The sequence below is a fragment of the Macrosteles quadrilineatus genome, unplaced genomic scaffold (assembly GCF_028750875.1).
Source record: "Macrosteles quadrilineatus isolate MER2022 unplaced genomic scaffold, UCM_ALF_1.0 Scaffold_3__2_contigs__length_128488019, whole genome shotgun sequence".
Lineage (NCBI taxonomy): Eukaryota > Metazoa > Arthropoda > Insecta > Hemiptera > Cicadellidae > Macrosteles > Macrosteles quadrilineatus.
In genome coordinates this window covers 127882770-127909121 of record NW_026542596.1, presented here as the reverse complement: position 1 = coordinate 127909121, position 26352 = coordinate 127882770, and the positions used below count along the sequence as shown (strand labels likewise).

General features: G+C 37.0%; 2 protein-coding genes across 2 annotated transcripts in view; one reads left to right on the top strand and one right to left on the bottom strand.

The window, feature by feature from the left end:
* Positions 1 to 16726, top strand: part of LOC128990288 (kelch-like protein 17) — a 65643-nt gene extending 48917 nt beyond the window's left edge. Inside the window, exons 11-14 of the mRNA XM_054412613.1 lie at positions 5416 to 5571; positions 6186 to 6441; positions 6977 to 7114; positions 14759 to 16726. Of these exons, the coding sequence (XP_054268588.1) occupies positions 5416 to 5571; positions 6186 to 6441; positions 6977 to 7114; positions 14759 to 14876 (668 nt within the window). The 3' untranslated portion in view covers positions 14877 to 16726. The remainder of the gene's footprint in view (positions 1 to 5415; positions 5572 to 6185; positions 6442 to 6976; positions 7115 to 14758) is intronic.
* Positions 16727 to 19735: 3009 nt separating this feature from the next.
* LOC128989556 (Fanconi anemia group M protein-like) overlaps positions 19736 to 26352 on the bottom strand; it is a 29999-nt gene continuing 23382 nt past the window's right edge. The window contains exons 19-20 of the mRNA XM_054411456.1: positions 25549 to 25660; positions 19736 to 20237 (exon numbers count right to left, since the gene is read on the bottom strand). Of these exons, the coding sequence (XP_054267431.1) occupies positions 19869 to 20237; positions 25549 to 25660 (481 nt within the window). The 3' untranslated portion in view covers positions 19736 to 19868. The remainder of the gene's footprint in view (positions 20238 to 25548; positions 25661 to 26352) is intronic.

The window sequence follows — 26352 nt, the reverse complement described above, 5'->3', positions numbered from 1 at the left end:
TTGGTTAGCCTTCATCAACCTCTTTGATACCACAATTCATTCAAATTCATCTCTCTCGAATGTGGCTAAATTTCAATATCTACTTAGTACTTTATCTGGTGAAGCACTCAATCTGGTCAAATCCCCACCCATCTCTGAAGCAAACTACACCATCGCGTACAACATGTTGCGAGATCGTTACCATTCAGTGCGAAGGCTTTCATCTCTCCACATCAATAAAATCATTGATTTGCCTAGTGTTAGTTTTTCCTCTACTAAGGATCTCAGAAACTTGCTAAACTCTTTTAATGAAAATTCCCAAGCTCTAACAGCATTAGGCTGTGATGTAGTGGAAAACAATCCTCTCTTAGCATCAATGCTATTACGAAAACTAGACTCAAAATTGTTAAATAAATATGAATCTTCAAGAAATGACTCTGAATCTCTACCCTCAGTCAATGAAGTAATAACTTTTCTCTCAAATCATTGTGCACATGCTGAAGATGTTTCCATGCACTCACCCAATAGTAGTAAATGGGTCAAACCTCACTCAAATATCCCACCTTTGTCCAACCTCAACCGCAAAAATGAAATGTCTCATCCCAGACCATTTACCCTAGCATCAACACAAAGCTCCACTGATTTCCCTTGCTTCGTTTGCTCTAAACCTGGACACAAAGTATATTCCTGTACTTTATTCAAAGAAAAATCTCCTCAAGAACGGCATGAACTAATCAAATCCAAGCAACGTTGTTTCTCTTGTCTTGGAAATCACAAAGTCAGTATCTGCAAATCGAAAAACTCTTGTTTTAAATGTCATAAAAATCACCACACCCTGTTACATTTAGAACCATCGAAAGACCTCACATCAAGAAATTCTGTATCATGTTCATATTCATCTCAAAGTCAAAATGAATTTGCTGGAGTATCAACAAATTTTTCTCGACCTCAAAAGAACACCACTGTTTTATTAGCAACTGTATTGGTAAAGTTGGTGTCTAGGCAAGGTGTTACTCATGTCTTCAGAGCTCTAATCGACTCGTGCAGTCAATGTGATTTCATAACAGAAAGAGCAGCCCAACTGTTGGGAATTAAACGTCAAAAGTCAACTCTTCGTGTTAATGGAATCAATCAGTCTCTTACATCCCCAAAGGGAATGGGCTATGTGGACATCGAAACACTAAATGGGAACAAAGTTTCAGAAAATCATCCAATGTTGATTTTAGATAAGATTACCTCGGACATGCCAAGATCTCCTCTTGATCCAAATTTATTGGAAATAGTGAAACCGTATACTCTAGCTGACCCTACTTTCCACCGCCCTGGGCCTGTTGACGTTTTACTAGGTGGGGGTTTATTCCCATTCATTTTCACTGGAGAAAAACAACAACTTGGACCTAACCTACCATTTGTGATGAACACAGTGTTTGGTTACACTCTCATGGGACATGCTCCATGTGAAAGTAATTCTAATAACAAAGATTCTTCTCATCTCACAACTATGTTAACTGTCTCTGATTTTGATCTTCATTCCTCTTTGCAACGGTTTTGGCAACAAGAAGAACCTCCCAAATACTCTAAACAAACCGAAGATGAAATTTTGAGTGAAGAACATTTTGTAAAAACACATTCTAGAGAACCCTCTGGCAGATACTGTGTTAGACTGCCATTTAAACCTAATCACCCTCCTCTTGGCAACTCAAGTAACATCGCTAAATCCAGATTATATGCACTAGAAAAAAGATTTGAAGCTCAACCATTGTTCAAAGAAGCATACGTCAAATTCATGGACGATTATCAAGATTCTAGGCACATGAAACCTTGTGATTTGATCCCTGACGAAAACTACTTTCTCCCACATCACGGTGTGATAAAAGACTCAAGCTCCACTACAAAACTGAGAACTGTCTTTGATGCTTCATGTAAAACCTCTTCTAACATTTCCCTAAATGATATTTTACTCACAGGATCAAAATTGCAGGTGAATTTATTTGATGTTTTGTTTCATTTCCGACGTCATAATGTTGTTTTTACATGCGACATTCGGCAAATGTAGAGACAAATCCGCATTCATCCTGAAGATCAACAGTATCAACTAATTTTTTGGCGCAAGGACACTTCTCAACCCATCAAAGCATTCTTCTTAGAAACTGTGACTTTTGGCATGAACTGTTCTCCTTTCCTGGCTTTGCGATCTCTTCGACAACTAGCACAAGATGAGTACCAATGTTACCCTGAAGCTTCATCAGTTCTTCTCAACCATACCTATGTCGATGATGTCATAGCAGGGCATGATGATGAAGAAAATGCTCAGGTTTTACAATCTCAACTGATTGCCTTACTTAAAAGGGGTGGATTTGAATTAAGAAAGTGGACTTCAAACTGTCCTAAGATCTTAGGCTCACTTCCTGCAGATCATCATGAAGTTCCCAAATTCCTACAATCAACCGACCAACCCTTTTTTAGCATTCTAGGCCTCTTCTGGTCACCTACACTTGACACATTTTCGTTTGATTTTCACTTGAAAGGGATTTCAAAAAACACAAAGAGAAACATACTCTCACTAATTGCAAAAATTAGCTATGACCCGTGTGGGTTTTTGTCTCCTGTCACAATGTGGGCCAAGGTATTCATGCAGCTTATTTGGTCTAAAGGTTTCTCTTGGGATGAACCACTACCTGAAGATTTAGTTCAAGTCTGGAACTCTTTTATAGCACAATTAAATCGTCTATCCGAGATACAAATACCCAGAGCGTTAAAAACAAGCAATTCTCAGGAGATTCAATTGCATGGTTTTTCTGATGCTTCGGAAAGTGGCTACAGTGCAGTTGTCTACTTACGCTGCTCATCTGATTCTGAGCCAACTCAGATAAGATTACTCATTTCAAAAACTCGTGTATCCCCCTTGAAAAGGATCTCATTACCTCGTCTAGAACTTTGTGGTAGTCATCTCCTAGCAAATCTACTGATTTATTGTCTCTCATTATTGACTCCTCATTACACTGTTAGCAAAACTTATGCATGGACTGATTCAACCATTGTTTTAAGCTGGATCCACACTCCTCCCTACAGGTTGAAGACCTTTGTAGCAAATAGAGTATGTGAAATTCAAGAACAAATTCCTGCTCATTTGTGGCATCATGTAAGCACTCATTTTAACCCTGCAGACTGTGCCTCTAGAGGCTTAATGCCCAGTGAACTAAAAGACCACCCACTTTGGTGGCATGGACCTCAATGGCTTCAAGAACCGGTCTCCTGCTGGCCTCTAAACCATTTCATTCCCACTAAAGAAGAAAATTTAGAAGAAGTTAAGCCTGAAGGAATTACAGTGCTAACTACCACCAAAGCTGAACAACATATCTCAATTAAAAGATATTCGTCGTGGAATAAACTTATCCGAGTCTTCTCATATGTTATGCGCTTCATTAGAATAATAACGCAAAAGGAAATTATCTCAGGACCTTTGACTGTTGATGAATTGAAAACTTCCACTTTAAAAATATACCAGCTAATTCAAGCAGAAGTGTTTTCAGAAGAAATCAAGCATCTGAAAAACAACAAACCTTGCTCAACGAGGATTCAGCGACTCTCCCCATTTCTTGACGAAACTGGAATCATGAGAGTTGGAGGGAGACTTAAACATTCATCAATGGAATATGATGCCAAGCATCCTGTCATTTTGCCAAGAAAGCACCATGTTGTTTGTTTGTTAATTGACCACTATCACCTGAAATATCTTCACGCCCCTCCACAACTTTTACAGTCGCTGTTAAGTCAAGAAGTTTGGATCTTATCTGCCAGAAGTGTGATTCGTTCAAGAGTGTTTAAATGCATCAAATGTTTTCGTACCAAACCCAAGAACAGAACTCCTTTAATGGGAGAACTGCCTGAATCTCGAGTTACTCCGTCACGACCATTCTTGGACACTGGAATTGATTTTTGTGGTCCATTCTCTGCTAAAGCTCACAATCTTAGATCATTGCGTCTATTTAAATTATACATATGTATTTTTGTCTGTTTTACTACAAAGGCTGTACACTTTGAAACTGTAACCGAACTTTCTTCCGCTGCTTTTATTTCTGCGTTGACCAGATTTGTATCAAGACGAGGTCTTTGTAAGAATATTTACTGTGACAATGGAACTAATTTTGTGGGTGCTAACAAGATCTTGAAATCATCAGTTAAGTCATTTTTAATGAATCACGATGATAAACTTGATTTTTATATTATAGAATTTTCAACTCAAAACTCAATCAAGTTTCACTTTAATCCACCTTCATCTCCTCATCAAGGAGGTCTCTGGGAAGCTGCTGTCAAAAGTATGAAATACCATCTGAGGAGGGTTGTCGGAGAAACTGTTTTGACAATCGAAGAATACAACACTGTAACAGCAAAAATAGAAGCGATCCTAAACTCTCGCCCTCTAACGCCTCTCTCTGCAGATCCATCAGATCTACTAGCACTGACACCTGGACACTTCTTAGTAGGAACTCCACTTACTGCAGTTCCTGAAGAAGATGTAAGAAACAAATCAGTAAATAGACTCAAAAGATGGCAACAACTTCAAAACTTTACTCAACACATATGGCAACGATGGAGTCGAGACTACCTTCACACTTTACAAGAGCGCAACAAGTGGAACAAACAAACACCAAACTTGAAAGTTGGAGATCTCGTTGTGATTCAAGACATCCTTACACCTCCAATGTGTTGGCCACTGGCTAGAATTGTTGAAACACACCCTGGTTCAGATAACATTACAAGAGTTATGACTGTGCGTACGAAGAGTGGCCTTCTCACTAGACCGGCAATCAAGGTTTTCTCACTGCCTGTACTTGAAGACTAAATTTTATTACAGTTCCGCCCCTTTTGTTGCTTTAACTTTCTCTGTTTTAATTAGGCCTACTGTTTCTGTACTCACTTGTTAAATTAATTAATTGAACCTGCGGTTCAAGGGGCCCGGCATGTTTAGTATTCTATGGTTTATTTTATTTCAGTCTGGCTTCAACACATGTTTTGGGGGTTTTCAATTTTACTACATGTGATTATTGTTTTGATAATATCAATGTTGTTAGAAATAGTCAAGGAATACATCATAGTTTTTACCTAATTCATTTTGCATTTATTTGTTGGTGATTTTCTCTATAGATTATGTAATTGTATTTTAAAGTTATATAAAGGACTTTCTCATTCTTAACCTCAAGACTCAATTCAAGATTGGTAAGATATAATTAATTATTCATGGTAATCTCTATTCAGTTCCATTACATCACACATAAAACTATTCTATCCACTTTAAATTCCCTAATAATTTCATTAACTATGTTACATAACAACTTAATTAGGCCTTGCTACCTCACAAAAACCCCAAAAAAGAGGCACTTGTTCTTCATGTTGTATACTTAAAGTTATTTGACTATGCTAAATGTGCCTTAGGTATCTGTGGGTTTGATGGCCTGATCTACGTATGCGGTGGCTATGACGGAGCCTCTTGCCTCAGCTCGATGGAGCGCTACGACCCTCTGACGGGGGTGTGGAGTTCTTGCCCCGCCATGGCAACACGACGGCGCTACTGCAGGACTGCCATTGTTGGTAAGTCTTATGGTACATCTATGGTCTATGAATATACAATATTTGGTAAGTCTCCTAGTTAGAGCCTCTTGGCTTTACTCTATGGTGTGTTACAGCCATTTATGGTGTTTATCTAATGGGAAGGGTAAGTAGAGGTTCTGTACTGTAGGACACCATTGATTATTAGTAATTTTTTATATAGATATCTAAGTGGTATTTATTTGGTAAGCAGATCAAAATTTGTCCAGATCACCCACAGCCTGTTTAAGGTTTGTGTACAAGAATAACCTTGAAGGGGAAAATAGATCAACAAAAACTCCTGTTAATATTAAATATAACAATGTAACTTAAATGTATTAAATGTAATAGTACATTAGGAAAAATATCTTTTGAACGAAAGTTGAGATATTTTTGGTCAAACAATTGTTACTGCATACATTTTAGGAACCATTATAACTTGTGTTTTCTTACTTGATTGATCTATGTTCAATAAGTAAATGTACCGGATGTCCACAAGTATTCAGTACAATTTCGTTTGGTTGGATGTTTCATCATACTTATACGTTAGGTTGTAGAAGTTTGCGGTTACTTCTAGTATTCTATTTGATACAACACTGTTTTTCTATTGTTATCAGAGAACTGCATCTACGCCCTGGGAGGGTTTGACTCTACAAACTACCAGTCCTCTGTGGAGCGTCTAGACCCCAGGATCGGCAGGTGGCAGGCCGTCCCGTCCATGTCGTCCCGTCGCAGCAGTTGTGGCGTAGCGGCGCTCGACGGACTGCTATACTGTGTTGGTGGCAACGACGGAACCATGTGCATGTCCAGCGGAGAACGCTTTAACGTACGGCGCAACACGTGGGAACCAATCGCACCCATGCACTCTAGAAGGTATTGTATCTTCTGTGTTCTGTCGTTTGTCGGAGGTTTATGCAAATTGATTTTTCACAGTTTTTCTGGATTAGTTTTTCTGCTGTAAGATCATTGGGCTTTAAATAAATAATCCTGGCAAACGAAGGATCGGGTGCTTGACATTGAAATGAAACCCACTTTAAAGAAAACCGAGCATTAGCTTGCGGGAGCCAGTGAGATAGGACGTAAAGGTTATGAGGTTAGTTTGAGGATAACTATATATATATTTGATAAATCACCTACTTATCTATTTGAACTACCTTTCTTACACCAGCATTATCAATCTTACCAAAATTAAAAGCGTTCAATAAAAAGCCATCACTACTCTCAATAATGTCTTTATAACAGAGAGTTATCCCATCGGCTTTCAGATTGTTTCTTAATTCAAACAAACTACTAAGCGTACTCTACAATAGGAAACGAGTTGATACACCAGATCTAAATACGTCAATTTGAAATTGAAACTATAATAATTTCAGAAGTGTTAACTTATGTTGTGTTTATTTTCTTGTAGGTCGACACATGAAGTTGTAGGTTACGACGGAACATTATTAGCCCTCGGAGGGAACGATGGAAGTTCTTCACTCAACTCTGTTGAGCGATACGACCCTCGGCTCAACAAGTGGACGCTGGTGACTTCAATGCTTACCAGGTCTGTAGCCATGACCTCTGCTGACCTTAGTGTCAATACAAGAGGGTTCTATTTCCAATTAAGTTTTATTTAAATGTGGGCGTTCAAACATGTTCACATAGGTTGAGGAAGCTGTAAACCTTTTTAAACTCGAGGACCATTGGATTCTTAGAATAAATTCTATATACCAAAGTTAAAAAATAAATATATTGGAGGTAACCTGCAATCAAATTTATACAGTACATGTAATGTTTCAATGTACCATGGTCGTTTGAGTTTATAGTTCATAGTTCGTGTGTGAGCCATAACGAGACTCCTCGCCCCTTACTGACTTCATTTGTGAACAAACCCACATTATTTGCTACTTTTTTTTACATGTACTTACACGTTACAGTGTGTCCTGAAAAATTTTAAAATTATTTGAATCTCCCACCGTATAGAGGTTAAATTCGTGACACGTTTTTAACTGTAAAAATCATATCAGTTGGAGACATTCATCCTGACTGAAAATTTATGGCCCTAATGCAACGAGTGAGGGTAAAGTGCAGAAAAAGGTTAGGGAGTTTTAAAATTGCCGTGAAAATGTCTATTTTGGAAAGATATGTACTTTTGGTGGTACCCAGGCTTCTCACAGAAGACTACAATGGAAAAGGGTTTTCACAGCCATTTTTACGCTCCATAACCCATTTTGACACTCAATCATTGCATTAGGGCCCTAACCAGTCACCTAGCGATGAATGCCGGCATCCGATTTGTTTCTTGTGTGGTAAAAAACACGTCACTGATCTTATCTCGCATGTGTCGGAAGATTAAAAAATTTCTAAACTTGTCTTGAAAAGCGTTAAGGTAAACCTACCAAATACCGGAAGCTTAAGGGTTATGTAAGGTTCAAACACTTTTGGAAGCTTAAATAATGCCTATTTCTAACATCCAAATATATAACCTCGATCCTTGATCGATTTTACAACAAATAAAAACGGTTATGTCATAAAACACTTGTGAATATGATTTTAAATACGTAAAATCTAATCACGCTACATGAACGGCCTAAATGCCTAACTTCGGAAGGCTGATGCTCTAACATCGGAATTCGTCTGCCCAACATCGGAAGTGTTTGGAAAAGGGGAGATATCAAAGGTTTACATCTCGTTGAATACTATGACGTCATAGGAGAACGAAAAATAAGCTTGAAATTGTTTTTCAGAATAAATTTTCTGACCAATGTTTGTTACTTTATCATAATATATTATTTAAGTAGGCCTACATGGTGTAAGGAAAAAAACATAGGTGTGCTATTCCCACATATTCTGACGTCACTCGGATTGCAAACAAAAGATCACCTGATTGTAACTGTCAAATTAGTATGTATTTGTTTTGATTTGATTGTTTTTATAATAATAAAAACAATTCATACAAAACAAAACAAATACATACTAATTTGACAGTTACAATCAGGTGATCTTTTGTTTGCAATCCGAGTGACGTCAGAATAAGTATGTGGGAATGGCACACCTATGTTTTTTCCTTCCACCATGATTTAAGTAGGCCTAGCGTAAGTAACTTAATACCGAAACCATATGCAAACACAAAGGACACATTACACTTACACAGTCTTAGAATAGAATATCGCCAGTGAGGTCATTGCACAACACTACATTAAGGAATGCCATGCACCATAAGCTGGGATCAGGTGGAATGTTTGCATCATTGCATTCCAACCAATGACTAGGCATGGTATGCAGCCTAAGCTGGGACCAGGTGGAATGTTTGCATCTTTGCATTCCCACGAATGACGAATGGAATGCACTAATATAGCTGGGATATATATATGGTGGAATGTTTATATGAAGTCATCCTTGAAAATGTTGTTAAGTAACTTTAAACTTGTTTTGTGCTCTATTTAAGGTTGTTGTGTTTGATTACCATTCGTACACATCATAACGTTGTATGAAAATAAATAGAACTTGCTGTATATTTTTTTTACTTACCGACTTACCTCCCTTTACTTACTTTCCTTTTTTTATACTGTGTGGATAAGCTTTTTCCTTCAGAGTAGGCTTAAACAAGATTACAGTAACTTATAGATTTATAATTTTTCACTTTGAGAATGATTAAGCCTACTGAAAATTTGGTGTAGCCTTAATAACTTTGGTTTGCAAATATAAGATTAAAATAACTGCTCTAAAACATGATGACTAAGGTCTGAGTTAAGTTGTTCACACCTAAGCCTACACTTAACTTATATAAGGAGAAGAATTTTTAAAGAAACGAGAGAGATGTTTGTAAATCAATTTAACTTAGTATTTAATAGCTTAAATTCACATGCAATATTTCGGCAAGAAGCGAGACATAACGTGCAGAAATGACAGCAATGCAAGAAATTTATACAAAACCCTGATAAGTAATTTACATGGAAGAAATATGTACATTATGAAGTATGTACAAAATGACAAAAATAGACGGCATAATTTAAATTACAGTTATGCAAGAAGTTATATACAAAACACTGATAAGATATTTACATGACAGAAAAAATATGTAAAAAGGTAAGTTACACAAATCTGGGATTGACAAATTAAATAGGTACTTGCTGGTTAAAAACTAAAATATACACTAATCTACTGAAACTGAGTTAAATTAAAACAGATATTAATTTACAGTCATGCAAAAATACCATGCAATATTCACATTAGATACATTATTCACATTAAATACATATTTACATTAGATACATTATACTTATTATATATACAGTGAGAAAGAAAAAGGTGGAATAGGAGAGGTGGTTGCAAGAGATGGAAAAGGGTGTCAGCGGATCAATTATTCATGACTTTTTCTCGGAAAGAGAAAAACCCCCTTCTTTCAACGCGTGGTGCAGAAAGTATTTGGACGATCTCAGATGTGTGAACGTTTTCGTCAATATCATCATTTTCTGGCCACGCATATTTGTTTCCCCTTCTCTCCAGAAACTTGACGCAAAGGGAATCGTCCTGAATGCATTTAATTTGCCCGGGGCAAAACTCTTGTTTGCCGTCAATATTATATGGGACGACAACCCAGGAGTTAACATTGAGCTCCTTCAGATCATCTTCAGTTATCCCTTCAGGGCTCTTAGGGTCGTCCTCGTCCAAGTCCTCGTCATCTTCTGCTTCCCTCCCTTGGTCCAAACTCAATCTTTTCTTCACGCCTTTCTTCTTCTCTTCCCTGGCTAGTCTTCTCAGTTCTTTTTCCCTTTCCTTCTCCGCTTTCTGATCTTCTCGTTTTTGCATGTACTCCTTAAAGCCTATGCCAGAGATGGTACAGGGCATAACATCCCCACTTTTCCTTTTTTTTTGTCCACTAGGTGGGGTCGGGAAAATCAAACATCTTTTAAATGGCGAAGGAAGATTTGGACTAGGGATTGGGATATTTGATTCTATGGTAGGAGTGAGAGGAAACAATTGGCTGGGACTAAATGTTGAAGGAGATGGAAGAGTTGTCATTAGGTTTGAATTGCCTGATTGAGAGGTGGAGGGTTCTTGGGGAGGATTTGATGGTGTATAACTTCCAGCAGTAGGAGTGTTTGAAGGACGAAGCACAGCGGATGATGAAGGGGCAGGAGAAAGAGATGGCGAAGCTGAGGATGAAGCGGCGTTAGAAGCAGCCACAGAACTCTCTTGGGTCTTCTGAACAGGGGAAGTAATGAACGTGGTGTTGTTTTGGTTGATTTCCATCACACAGTCGTCGATTTCAAAGTTGAAGAATGACGGGTCAATTTCAACTATTTCCCCTTCTTCAGTCACCTCTGCCACCACTACATTCCTTTCTTCATTGACTTCTCGTTCCAGCTGAAAATAAATAAAAGGCATATCTTAGGTGCCTATAGAATATTTTAACGAATGCAGACTATTATGCACATGTTTGGGAACTTACAGTGGGGGTATTAGGTACTCAGCTTTAATGGGTTATTTAGTTAGGTACTCTGTACTTGCATTTCATATTATTGCAAAATAACTATTTAGGGGCAAACGAACTTTTAAATATCTACTATCAAAACATTTAAAGCCCTCAACATAAAAGTTTGGGAAGTAATAATAACTTATTACCTCATCAAACGAAAATGATTCCTCAATATTCGTGCCTGCCACCATCACATTGTCTTCTCCTTGGAGTTCTCGTTCCAGCTGAAAATAAACAAAACTGCATATAGAATTATTAGTTCTATGGATGCAGACTATAATTCTTGGATCTTACATTTGCGATATATTTCACACTTAATGATTAACTTAGTATAACAGATAAACTATTAGCCTATCACAACAACAAAACAATTCATATATTTCAACTTAAGCCTTCTTCAAGAACGAAATCAAATATTTGTTATAACTTTAGTATCAGATTGTTTTTGGGTTTTGTAAAAATCAAAAATACATTATGTATAATGAAGTAAAAACAATAACTATTGTTAGAAAGAAAGTAAAAATGTATACTATCTCAAATTTAGACCAGATGGTGTTTTAGAAAATTCCCTCTCGCATGAATGGTCAAATTAGTTATTCTGTACAGGTTTGGTACAGTAAGATAATTTATTAATACATGTATTTCAATGTAAAATAACTTATTTTGGACATAAAGCTTTTTAATTATCTGTTCGACAAATTTTATGGCGTGGAAAGTAAGAGCAGTTTATTACCTCATCCAGCGGAAGTGGATCATCAATGGTCGACGATCTTGGAGACCCTGGGAGAGCCGGAGGAACCGCTTCGTTCTTACGTCGGGGATGTTGTCTGGAGATTTCTTCCTCGATGGCTGCTACGTCTCCTTTAACCCCTTGCCACAGCGCATGAAGGGATTCGTCCCGGAGGAGGACGTCGCCTTGATTAAACATTCGGATTTTTTCCAACCCGATCTTTGTTTCTATGTACTGCAAACAGTTCCTTAGTTCTCGTCGTCGACCATGGAGGAATTCGATATTTTGTTTCTTTTCCGGTCGTTTAGTCAAGTTTTGGAAGTGGACGCAGTCTGGGTCAAGGGTCTTCAGTCCAGTTGCTTCAAAACCACTTTGGATAGTCTTCTTGGACAGACACTTTTCGATTACTGTCTTCAACAGTGGTGCAAAGTCTTCTTTCTTCATCTTTCGACCATTCTGCTGGAATCTGAATGCATCCACTCCTTTTTTCCACCCCGCTTTCAGTGGCCGAAAAACCGAAACATCCATCGGTTGTAGAAGATGGGTGGAGTTCGGATAGAGTGCCACAACCTCGATGCCGTTGTTGCTGCAAAAGTTGGAAAGATGCAGACTGAGGTGAGAGCTGTGGCCATCAATGAAGAGGACGACCGGCAGAGGTATGTCTGATTTTACTAGCCACGGGTGGAACACGTTTGTTATGTATTCATAGAAGGTAGCACAGGTCATCCACCCACTCTCGCTCTTCGATATGGCCCACTCGTCTGGAAAGGTGTGGCCGATCACCGCAGGAATTCTCTCATACGAGTAGACCACCATCGGTGGAGCCAGGTCCCCAGCTGCGTTTCCAGTCATGAGTACGGTGATGCATTCCTTTTCATCGTTTCCAGAGACAGTGAAGACAGCCTTCTCCCCTTTCTTGGCAAGAACTGTCCTGCCTTTGGGACATAGGAAGAAGGCCGTCTCATCTGCATTAAATATCCTTCCTGGATTTTCAAAAATACTGATGAGGTTTTTGCCTTCAAAATACTCCTTAACCTCTTTGAACCATTGTCGGATTTTATCCTCTGAAACATTAGCCCTGGCTGTTGTTAGGCCCTGTGCCACTCTTTCAGTAATGGTCGGGTGTCTCTTCAGGAACAACCCGTACCATTTGTCCCCAGGAATATTATTTGTGAAGGGGTTTTCCCGGTTGGTCTCGCTTATGATACGAGCCACGCTTTCAATGAGTTGTTCTTTTGTTAGTGGGAACCCCATTTTTCCGATCTGGAGGACCCACTGTACTATTGCCTCCTCTTCATCAGGAGTTAGCACAGAGGGCCTGCCAATGATGGCCTCCTCTTTGGTTCTGCCCCTTATTTTATCATGCAGGGTGCTTTTGGGGATGCCAAACTGCTTAGCAGCTGCAAATATGCTCATCCCCTGCTTAACTGCGTCCAAAGCTACGTTTAATTCATCTTGTGTGTAGCGACGTCGCACGTGCGGTCGGTTTGGTGCTGGCATGATGCTGAAAAACAAACGAAATACTGCAAAAAGCTATAAGCCAAAAGGGACAAAAAGAAACAAAATGTCACAGAATGTATGCATGGGTTGGAACATCCACAATTATATCGAATAAGCCGGCGTAAGGCCCTGTTTTTGTGTAGTGGCAACTTACTTAATTATGATTTTTTTTAGCAAATTTGATATAGCGGTTTCATCCAAGATCATAAAATTTTATTTATAACGGTTGAAATGTTTGTTTCCTTTAAAAATATCGACAAAATTAGATAAAAATGACCATCAGAACACACAGTCCGAACTCATGCCACGCAAAATCGTCATAATTGTTTTCAACACCATAACAACTTAATTATAGGGTTTATGCGTAAATTATAATTGGTAATTAATAAAAAAATCACAGAATGTGATTAACGGTAAGTTAATATGTTTGTTTCCTTATAAAATTACGACAAATTTAACTAAAAAGACCATCAAAACAAATAGTCCGGACCTCGGCCGTACGAAAACCGCCAACATTGTTTGGAGAATTTACAGTTTAAAACAACTTAATTATGGGTTTTGTGCGGAAATTCTCACTGGGAATTTTATTATATAATAATAAAAAGTTATTAATATGATTTTTTCTTTAAAGAATGACCTCAAAATTTAATAAAAAGTCCATAAAAACGCATAGTTAAGTCATAGGCCGTCCATGATCGTCAATTTGTTACAAGGATTTTACAGTGTATAACATCTTAATCATGGGTTGTTTTGCGTAAATTTCAAAGGGTAATTTCATACAAAATCATTAAATAGTGATTAATAGGTTTGTTTTCTCAAGAAAAGTCACAAATTTAAATAAAAAGGCCTTCTGAACACATATTCCGAAATTAGGACGGCCGTTAGTCCTAAGTCCGGACACCGCTTCCGATATTTGGCAAAACGTATATTTTAAGCTTCCTAAGTTCGGAAGCCTTATAAATTATTTAAGTACGTTAAAAAACACTCTTATTATAGTCTAAAGTCAAGATTATATATCTATTTAGCCTATAAAACATTTGTGACACTAATATACTTAATTAAAATTATTCTAACCCTTATCGAACTTACCTGAATCCTTAGTTCAAGCGCTAGCACAGACGTCAACTCCCGCAAAACTGTCAACTTGCCGATCAACCACGGCCAACTAAATTACGACGTTTTTCAGTGACGTATGACAAAGAGTATGCTTTCAAAAACCAAATACCACAGAATACGTTGTTGGATTTTGTTTTGCTTTTTTTTTACTCAGACGCTTATTATTTTAGTTTAAAATCGCCGCTTCCGATGTTTGGTAGGCTTCCGACGATTGGTATGTTTACCTTAAGCTACAATCTGAAAATGATGCAATTCCGTTCACTAATTAGGACAATAAGAGGAGAGCCACCTCTCAATGCAAACTATGGAGGTATAAGCAAAATTAGCCCTTACTTCCCCTTGTAAACAATACTCTTGTCTCACTAACATATGTTTTCCAGGCGTAGCTCAGTGGGTGCGGCCATGCTGGAATGTTTCAACATTGAGCGAGGATTGCCCCTCGTGGAGCGAGGTCTGCCAATAGTGGCGTCGGGCAACGTAACCATCAAAAACATTTGACACTGATGGGGGCTCAACATTAAATATCCGCTTCAGAAGCGAGTGTTTCACTTAGATTAAGAGATTAAGACTATATGTTAACGACCAATCGTTCTCTCTTGCTCTTATTTTCATGCAAACTTCACTACACTCTGTATTCTGTAATGCACTCATTGCTTTATACAGATTGAAATTATATTTGTTACCATTGAGTTAAGTTGTGAAGTAATTATAGTTTTTATAAGTTTGATTTGGCGATATTTCTACTTTGAATATTTTTATAAAGAATTGATAGTTGGCAAGTAAAAGGTAAGGTTTGCTTTAAAGATACAGTACATTCACAAACACATCTCAGAAAAATTTATTAAGTTGTACATAAGATGATAGTGATAGTTAGTTACCTTTTATTGTTAGAGAAAGACATTTTTCTAGGATGACATCTGGGCTTTGGTTCTAATTTGGACATCTTTTTTATTTTTTTTTTATTCATTTGAGTGGTAATTACTATAATTACTATTTGTATCATAATCATTCATTAACACATTCACTGCGGCCCATGAAATGGCAGGCGTAGCCCCAGTGCGGCGCAGCCCGCAGCGTCATACAAACCCGATTGCCAGGTGATTGGCTTTCATATTTCGGTATGACGAATAGCAAATAACGTGCGGTGATGTCCTGCTTTATAACAAGAGTTGATGTAGTTCGCTAAACACCCACAGATAGCAGCACTGCTTAGAACGTAGCCGGTCCAATTGTATTGCCAATTGGAAGGAGATGGTGTTTGATGTACTCAATTTTTTAGGCATTATTAATAAACAGAATTAAAGAAAAGAACAAATATTCTAAAGCACAATCAGAACATCTGGGTACTTTGAATTTACTGAGCCCATTTTGGTGTTGTTAACTCCTTTAAATACATAAAAAAGTCCAAACACGAGGAGCGCGGCAAAAACAGATTTCTATTGTATTTACAGACCAGCAAGTAGTAACATTCTCCGTCAAACACTAGACTCATACTGGCTGCTTTTGTTTAACGAGGTTGGATGGCTCGGACCCGGGACATGCGCATGCGCAGGACGCTACGTGTGTTAAGATTCCAAATTAAATAAAAATTTGACGATGAAACATATTTAGAAATAGCTGTTTGCCAGAAAAGATATTTAAAAGTAACACACTTTCATTGTGAAACATTTGGAATCAGTACTGAAAGGCCTTACTCAAGACATTTAGCAATATTTTTACAGACTTTTCATGTGCCTGAATTGAACAATTCCATAAAAAAAACCACGTAATGATTTTTTGAAAAACTTATAAACATACTGTAGTTATTTTTTTATTATATCAAAGACAAACATTTTTATTTTCAATAAAATATTATATTTTGTGAAGCTGAATCCCAGATTTTAAAAAACTATGTTAAAATGAAATTGGTATGGATAGATGTATAACATTATTTCAGTATAATAAAACTAAGTTGATCTTGGTTGTGTTTATGGTTTGTTGTGTTAATTGTAGCATAGATTTTTTTTACACAAGTCGACTAGGTAATTGTCTGTAGCTCTCTTTGCAGTGTTTGTGGATTTTTTTTTTGCATTACAGATGCAAAATATTTAGGGGTTGTACTTCTTGAATTGTTCAACGGCTCCAATACACTAGCAGAGTAGATTTTCTTTACAGTATGTTATTGTGTAAACATATTCTGTTCTACATTTATTGTGATACTGCCCATAGTTTGTAGATTGTATCTTTGTGAAGTTTTTATTTGTATTAACTTTACATGTTTATTGAAGTTATTAATGAGATCTCTTTATTGCGGAGTGAGTAAATGTCACTGCCAAATTAATATTGAATAAAAGAACTTTTTTATAGAAGGTGTATTTTTTTTATTAATTTGGTACTCTTAACCATAGACTAACCAACCTCAAGTAGACTTCTCATACCGTTGTAAATTTTGAATATCTAGTTCATGTACGGTGACAATAGGCACTAGTGATGACAAAATTCTGTTTCTATTATTTTAAGGTACATTTCATTATTCGAGCTATACTGTTTGGTTATATAACTAGGGGATGAGTTATTGTTTATGATTAGATAGTATTATTTGGTTAAACAAGGTTTTAAATGACTGAAATAACAAGAAACAAATTGTAAAAAAAACACAACCTCTCAGTTCACCGTACAGAACCAACAATAAAATTGGCTTCAGCTGTTCAATAGGATGAGAAATCTACTAAGGGAGTATTATATGTTTTATCTATGTCGTAACCATCTGGTTTGAATTAAAAATTGAGGGGAGACGATTTGAATGCACTACTTTGCCTTCAAATCACCTTGATAGTCCCTTGAAATATTTTTTACCAGATTTGTAGAGGTTATTCACAACAGCTTAAAGCCAGCCATCAAACAATCTGGATTCCGAGCCAAACATCACTATTGAAATAAGGTACTATTTATTATGTCTTGCATTAAAATGAGTTTGAAAATAAATTTAAAATCCCTGAGCGATTGAAGTATGTCTGGGATGCAATATTCTAACATAAATTAATAGAATCAGCAGTAGTCAATGCTTTTGCATAGTGGTTGACTGTCAGATGCGAGGCTAAACATTGGTTGTCCTAGCGCAGATCAGCAAAAACATGCGTTCACGTTGAAGCATATTAATCATGCGCTGTAAATTTGATTACCGAGAACAAAATATTATGTGATTCTTAAATATATTTTCCGTGTGAACTGCTTTTCGGATTTTAAGAACTTTTGTTTTAGAGGTTGAAAAAAATCACTGTTTGAGTCAATATATTTATGTAGTTTGACGAAATAATAATAATTAAAATATGAAAAAAGTATATAGCAAATCACATGCTTCAATAGCTTTAAAATTAGATATTTTGCAACTTTTTATCTTACAGGGTGTCTAGTAGTCGGGAAAGTCGGGAATTAGTATTGAATTTCAAAATGGTCTTGAAAAGTCGGGATTTAGTCTTAAATTTGATTTCAAAGTCGGGAATTTTTATGGTTGTACCGCGATTGTCGTCTTCCGTTTACGTAACCGCGAAAGCCAATGATGATTGTCCTCACGGCCTCGGGAAATGTTCAGAATTTTGCCGCGATAGTGGACGACGACGATGACGTTTCCGAAACCACGGGAGACGACGATGACCTTTCCGTGACCGCGGGAGAAGACAATGAAGTTTCCGTGACCGCGGGAGGTGATGGTGATGTCTAAACAGCCGCGGGAAATGTTCATGATTTTGACGCGATCCCGGACGACGACGATGACGTTTCCGTGACCGCGGAAGACGACGATGATGTCTACACGGCCGCGGGATATGTTCATGATTTTGCCGCGATATTGGACGACGACGATGACGTTTCCGAAACCACGGGAGACGACGATGACCTTTCCGTGACCGCTAAAGACGACGATAACGTTACCGTGACCGTGGGAGACGACAATGACGTTTCCGTGACCGCGGGAGACCACGATGATATCTGCTCGGCCGCGGGAAATGTTCATGATTTTGTCGCGATCGCGGACGACGACGATGACGTTTCCGTGACCACGGGAGACGACGATGGTGTTTACACGGCCGCGGGAAATGTTCATGATTTTGCCGTGATTGCGGACGTCGACGATAACGTTTCCGTGACCGCAGGAGATGACGATGACGTTTCCGTGACCGCGGGAGATGACGATGACGTTATCGTGACCGCGGGTCTACACGGCCCCGGGAAATGTTCATGATTTTGCCGTGATTGCGGACGTCGACGATAACGTTTCCGTGACGGCGGGAGATGATGATGACGTTTCCGTGACCGCGGGAAATGATGATGACGTTTCCTTGACCGCGGGAAATGACGATGACGTTTCCGTGACCGCAGGAGATGACGATGACGTTTTCGTGACCGCGGGTCTACACGGCCCCGGGAAATGTTCATGATTTTGCCGTGATCGCGGACGACGACGATAACGTTTCCGTGACCGCGGGAGATGACGATGACGTTTTCGTGACCGCGGGTCTACACGGCTGCAAGAAATGTTCATGATTTTGCCGCGATTGCGGACGACGACGATGACGTTTTTGTTACCGCGGGAGACGACGATAATGTCTACACGGCCGCGGGAAATGTTCATGATTTTGCCGTGATCGCGGACGACGACGATCACGTTTCTGTAACTGCTGCAGTCAATGATGATGTCTAAACGTACGGTACGCGGAAGATTTCATGATAAAAAAAAACAAATTTGCTAGTTAGAATTTTTTATTGCTGCATTATTTCTTTACTTGAAAACACCACATTATCATAATACTACTTTATGACAAAGACAGGGTTTGGTGTAGGCCTAGTATTATTTAGAAAATTCGGTTAAGCTATAAAAATCGGTATCGGTATCAAGAATCGAGAATCGATACATTTTGGTATCAACACCCACTAATTGTGGAAAAACTAGTCTTGAAAAATCTGGAATTAGTCTTGAAAAGTCTGGAGTTAGTCTTGAATTTTATAATGGAAATAAACTAGACACCCTGACTTAATAAACAATACCGTAATATGCTTAAACTTCAACCATTAACATTGCTGTTATGGGCAGACAATCCAAGATGGCTGGCGGTCTTGCCGACTCTTAAGAGCATAAATTAATTTATCTTTGGTCCACAACTTTAATATTTGGAATATATACATAACAGGTTGAATTAACTCAAAAGCAGCTTAAAATCTGCAAATTCGCTGCCACTACCAGTTTTAATTTTCATGAATTTTGATCCTGCAAAGACAAGGTTGAATTGACGCAATACAAATTTATTCTTTTTTGGGGAACGTCTACTCAGAAACAATGTACTCTAAATAACCAAAGATATGATTGAAACGGTATGTAACTTTATAAATATATAACAGTGTGTAAAAACTAAACATATTAACAAATTATATTGTACAAAAGTATTAACATTTCCATTTTACAAAAATACAAAAATACAGATATAACAAATTTACAGCTACAATTTACAAACTAAACTACAATATTGTTTTATCACTGTCACTATCTGAAGACGTCAATAACTGAACCTTTCTATTTTTCTTATGTCTTTTCTTGGAGTGTGCCTTTATAGGACTGGACTCTGGAGAAGAAACATGTTTCCTTTTTTTATTTCTTTCACAACTCCAAGCAACATCCTCACTGCTAGAACTAGATGAAAGGAGTCTTTTCTTCTTCAGTACGTTGCTAATACTCTTGTTAGGATCATCACTACTTGATTCGGACTTTCGAGGTTTTCGTTTTCTTTTCTTTGTCTTTCTCTTTTGCTTCAGCAATCTTTCAGCTATTTCGAGCTCAGAAGGTTCATCTTCGATGGGGATTTGGCTTGCGTCACAGCAAAAAGAGTCCTAGCAAAGAGTTTAGTCGAAATGAGACTTAAGATTTGTTATATTAATTTTTTTTTAGTAATTTGAAAGCAATAATCTAGTAGGGATTAAACGATTAATATACATGATACTTCTATGGCATAATTTAGAGTGCATTTCTTAGTGTGAAATTCTAGAAAACCACCTTTAAAAAAACTATTAACAGAAAATATGATCAACATGCAAAATAGTTAGTTATGGTAGTGAGCAAAAAAAAAAACTTTAAAACAAGAGGAAAATGTTGAAGCTCTGTATATTTCATCGAGTTTAAAGAAGACTGTTGGATATAGTATTCAATCATTTCATTTAAATAATCTATGGTTTATATTGTATTTTGTCTTTTTCCAGCTGCTATGAAAATGAACTTTAATAATTTTAACACATATGATTTTTGAATGAATTGTAATGTTGTTATTACCGAAATAATAGTTTTGGTAGCATTTTACTATGATTGAGTAACTTTTCTTTTGTGAATAATTAAATTATTTTCTGCTCATTATCTAGTCTATTTCTCTTTCCATTTTTGACTTTTAACATTTGGCGACCGTGACAGGACTGTATGAGTTCTTAACCAGATAGTCACTATTGAGATAATGGAAAGAAATAGGAAACTAAGAAAAACCTTCAGAACAGCATTTACCAGAATTTATAATGGGATAAACGAGGAGCTATGCAAAGATGAGCAAGACCTACACAATATACAGGGTAAATTGAGCTCTCTGGAAGGTAAGATAGAAGAACTAAAAACTTTGGACAGGGAAATTTTAGATTTCTTGCTTGATTCTGAAGCAGATGAAGAAGAGTTAAATGAAGAAGCTAGGCTAGCAGATGAATATGTAGAGAAGTTTAATCGAATTAGTTTAGCTGTACAGAGTAGATTGATTAGGTCTAGGGATACTTCACCTAATTCCAATGGGTCTGTAATGAGTAAATCTACTGCTGTTAGGACCAAGCTGAGGCTACCTACTATTGAATTCACAAAGTTTAGCGGGGATTTGAAGGATTGGCTACCTTTTTGGGCACAATTCAAAAGAATAGATGATGACGAGAATATTGACGATATTGATAAATATCATTATCTTGTGCAGGCTACTTTAGCTAATTCTAGGGCTCGTCAGCTGGTCGAAAGTTATCCTGCTACCGCTGAGAACTATTCAAAAGCTTTGCAAAGTCTTAAAAGTCGTTTTGGTAGAGATGACCTTCTCATAGAAGTGTATATTAGAGAGCTTTTGAAGTTAGTGCTGAGTAATTTAAACAGTAAGGTAGAAGTTTCTTTCATTTAAGATAAACTGGAAACCCAGCTAAGAGCATTGGAGACATTAGGAGTAACAACTGACAAAATGTTCTGCTATGTTATATCCTCTTATAGAGTCTTGTTTGCCCGAGGAACTGTTGAGAGCTTGGCAGCGTCACTCTGGCTATGAAGTTGATGCTGAACTTAAGGATAGACTTGATGGTTTGATGAAGTTTCTGCAAAAGGAGGTTGCTAACGAGGAAAGGATTACCCTAGCTGCATCTGGTTTTGAAAATAGTAAGCGACCTAACCTACAGCCTAAAGTAAGTAAATCTACTGTATTTCAACCTAAGCCTAGTTACGCCAGACATACTGAAATGATGACAACAGCTGCTGGTTTAGTTAACCCAACAAAGTCTTATAATTTAAATACTAAAGACGCTAAATGTATGTTTTGTGGTTCTAACCACTTAGCTGAAAACTGTAAAGACAGTAAATTGACAGTAGATGAGAAGGTGAAAATCGTTGGAAAAAATGGTTGTTGCTTTACTTGCTTGAAGTATGGTCATAGGAGTGCGCAATGTAAAGTTAGAATAAAATGTCCCAATTGTGGAAGGAGGCACACTGCTGTTATGTGTAGGGCATCTGCTGCAGAAGGAAGTTCATTGAGTGAACAACCAGTCAAAGAAAGTTCTCTAGCAAACAATGTTCACACAGAAGTGTTTTTACAAACCTTTCTAGTAAAAATTAGAAACCAAAATCAAGAGCGAACAGCACGTGCTTTAATAGATACGGGATCACAACGATCTTATATTTTGAAAAATACAGCAAAGGAATTTGGCTATGACATAGTCAGAAAGGAGAAGCTAGTTCATACTTTATTTGGTGGTACTAGTACTGAAAAAATTGAACATGAGTGTTATAAGGTTAGACTAAGTGACTTAAATAACAGTTATGCCTGCAATTTTTACGTTCTTGATCAAGATATAATTTGTAACGATGTTACAACAGTTAAACTGGTCCTTGGTCCATTGAGCTTGGAACACTGGGAATTAATGTAACAGATGGAGACGGGCCTATTGAAGTTCTGATAGGTGCAGACGTTGCAGGGAAACTTTACACTGAGAAACGATATCTGCTTTCCAACGGGTTAGTTGCGATGCACACTTTGTTGGGCTGGACTTTAATGGGAAGAACTACAGTTGAAGGGAATGACAGGTCCAGTTTTATGGCAGTAACTTCTTTACTGTACCCTATTGATAATAAATCCATTTCAGATTTGTGGAGTTTGGATGTTTTAGGAATCAAGGATCCAGTGGAGGTAAAGAGTGAATCTTTTTCAGTTAAAAGTAGAACAATGGAACATTTTGTAGAATCTGTTTCAGTGGAAAATGATGGCAGATATCAGGTCAAATTGCCATGGGTTGAAGATCACCCGCCGTTACCTACTAATTTGAAAGTAGCACAGAAAAGACTCGGTAATCTTACAAATAAACTTATTTCTAGTGGATATCTTAGTTCATATCAACAGGTGTTGTCTGACTGGGAGGAATTAGGTATCATAGAGAAGGTTAACGATGCTGATTTGGAAATTGGTCACTACCTACCGCATCAACATGTGATAAAAGAAAACAGTCCTACCACGAAATTGAGACCTGTATTTGATGCATCTGCTAAAGAAAAGAATCAGCCCTCGTTGAACGATTGTCTAGAAAAAGGTGACAACCTAATTGAATTGATTCCGTCCATATTAAATCGTTTTAGACTACACAGATATGGAGTTGTTGCTGACATCGAGAAGGCTTTTCTTCAGATTGGTGTACATATGAATGATAGAGATTTTCTTCGTTTTTTGTGGATTAATGAAGAGGGCCAATTGGTTGTTTACAGACATGCTAGAGTGGTCTTTGGAGTTACCTGTAGCCCATTTATGCTAAGTGCAGTAATAAAACTTCATTTAGAAAAAACATTAGACTTGATAGATTCTGGATCGTTAAACTACTCAAGAAAAGTAGTAGAGACACTGTCGAGAAGTTTCTATGTAGATAACTGTATGGCAAGTTTTGATGACTTTTCAGATTTGAATCAATTTGTAGATCAAGCGACTTCTGTAATGAAAGATGCTAGATTCTGTCTTCGGAGTTGGGAGTACACAGAAATTCAGAGTTTCAAAAATGATTCTACCTTGATACCTATCTTAGGTTTGAATTGGAACAAAAATACTGACATGATTGAGTTGAATTTTGAAAACTTTGAGTTTAAAGAGCCTGAAATAGTCGCAAAGAGATCTATTTTGTCTTTTGCACACAAGTTGTTTGACCCCATAGGTATAACTTGTCCTGCTACACTCACGCCTAAGATATTGCTGCAGAAAACGTGGGAAAGTAAAATTGGATGGGATGACAAGGTTTCAGAAGAGATAACACTATTGTTTTTAGATTGGGCGAAGCAACTTGAGATTTTTTCAAATTTGAAAATTCCAAGATATTTTGGAAATGAAATCGGAGGGAATATTTCTTGGACAGTTCACTGTTTTTGTGATGCAAGCCAGGACGCTTATGCGGCCGCGGTTTTCCTGAGGGGTGAATCTAATGGACATACCACAGTTCAATTAGTTCAAGCGAAGAGTAGAGTTACACCTGTCAAGAAGATGACTATTCCACGACTGGAGTTATTGGCGGCTACCATTGGCGCTCGTCTAACTGACAACGTCTTAAAGAGTTTGGGATTTGAAAATGTCAAAACATTTTATTGGACCGACTCAACCACCGTTTTGTCATGGATTCGTCGAGAAGATTACTGGGGAGTGTTTGTTTGGAACCGAGTAAAGGAAATAAGATCCCTTAGTAACATTGAATCTTGGAATCATGTTCCAGGCCATATGAATCCAGCTGATTTGCCGTCACGTGGATGTTCTCCTAAGCAGCTAGTGGAGTCGAAATGGTGGGAGGGACCACAATGGCTAAGAAACTCATCAAACTTGTGGCCTAACCAAAACTTCAGTGATGATTGTGATGAGAAAGAAGTAAATTCTGAACTTAGGAAGATCAAATCAACTATAAAGATTATGATTAATTCAAACCCTGAACCAGATTGTTGGTATTACAGATATTTCTCCAGATTTGATAAAATCGTCAGGTTGGTAGGCTGGATTTTGAGATTTTGTTGTAACACAAATATGTCTAAACAAAAGATATCAGGAGGATTGTCGGTTGATGAATTGATTAAGGCTCAAAATAAAGTGTTTAAACTTATTCAGAAAGACGCTTTCCATAGTTAAGAGGAAGAAAAATTATACCCCCACAAAGATACCTGAATTAATAATTAATATTTTGACTTTGCAAGTCAAAAGGTGGGAGAATGTTGGATATAGTATTCAAACATTTCATTTAAATAATCTATGGTTTATATTATATTTTGTCTTTTTCCAGCTGCTATGAAAATGAACTTTAATAATTTTAACACATATGATTTTTGAATGAATTGTAATGTTGTTATTACCAAAATAATAGTTTTGGTAGGATTTTACTATGATTGAGTAACTTTTCTTTTGTGAATAATTAAATTATTTTCTGCTCATTATCTAGTCTATTTCTCTTTCCATTTTTGACTTTTAACAAAGACACTATGTCTAAAAGATATTACTTCAGCAGTACAAAATAACAAAAAATTATTGAAATGATGACTAAGAAACAATAAAAAACAACTTGATAACTAAACTTCTAAATATAAGATTTGTCTTTATACTTAACATTTCCTGAACATTACAATTCAATTACAACAAACTTTGCCTCAAAATTGTAGTTTCGTTCAGGTTCAGGTAACATTCAAAGTGAATAAATAAAAATGTTGATAAGTTTTGCAAACTCATTAAAATGAAAAATTCCACTTTGTATCACAATTGATGACTGCTGACCGAGAATAACCACGAGATTTCGTGCCAACACTAATCACAGTTTCATTATCATCAAACATTCATATCATTATCATTCATAACACAGAAATTCATGCCAATGTTTCATTACATTATTTTGTATGTACAAAACTAAAATAACTTACATTTTCATATGAATCATCGTCATATTCAGGAACAGCTTGTGAATAAACATCTCTTTCCAAGATGGAATCAGTCATGGCCGGTATTTTGAAACCGGGTCTTTTCATTGGACTTCTAAAAATAGTTAAAATAACATTAATAACAAATTATGAAAATAGGAAAAAAGATTTGGAATCAGAAATGCCGGTTCACACAGTAAACATTGAAGTGAAGTACTCTTGCAAAGAACTAAATCAAGTATTGTGTGTACCATTTATTTATTTGATATTATAACTCTGCAAACAAAACTGCAAAAAAATCTTACTAAATTAGGGATGGAATCCTAAAAATATAATTAATGATAAAACTTCCAATTGTCATTGTATTAGTTCAACAAATATGAGGGCAGTATTTTAAGCCCCGCGCTCCACCACTAAACTAGCTCACTGCCCTCAACACGACGTACTAGCGAAATACGGATTTATACGCATATTACTTCTTACTTAAAAAAACACCCTCATACAGCACAAACTACAGCACTCTAGTGTGCACTCTACAGCTAAAAAGCAATTCCCGGTACTTTCCTGTTAAAGGGAACATTCTATCGATGATTTTTTCTCGATATATCGATATTAACAAATTGAAACATATCAGCTGACAACTACGAAAAATATTGTTCAGTATCAACAAACATTAATGAAATGAAACTGTTCTAAAAAAATAACCTAACATAACTAACCAAACTTGCTGTAACATTTAAAAATTCTGTGTTTATAACTTGCCTTTTATATTCAAACCCAAATGGAATTTTTAAATGGTACAGCAAG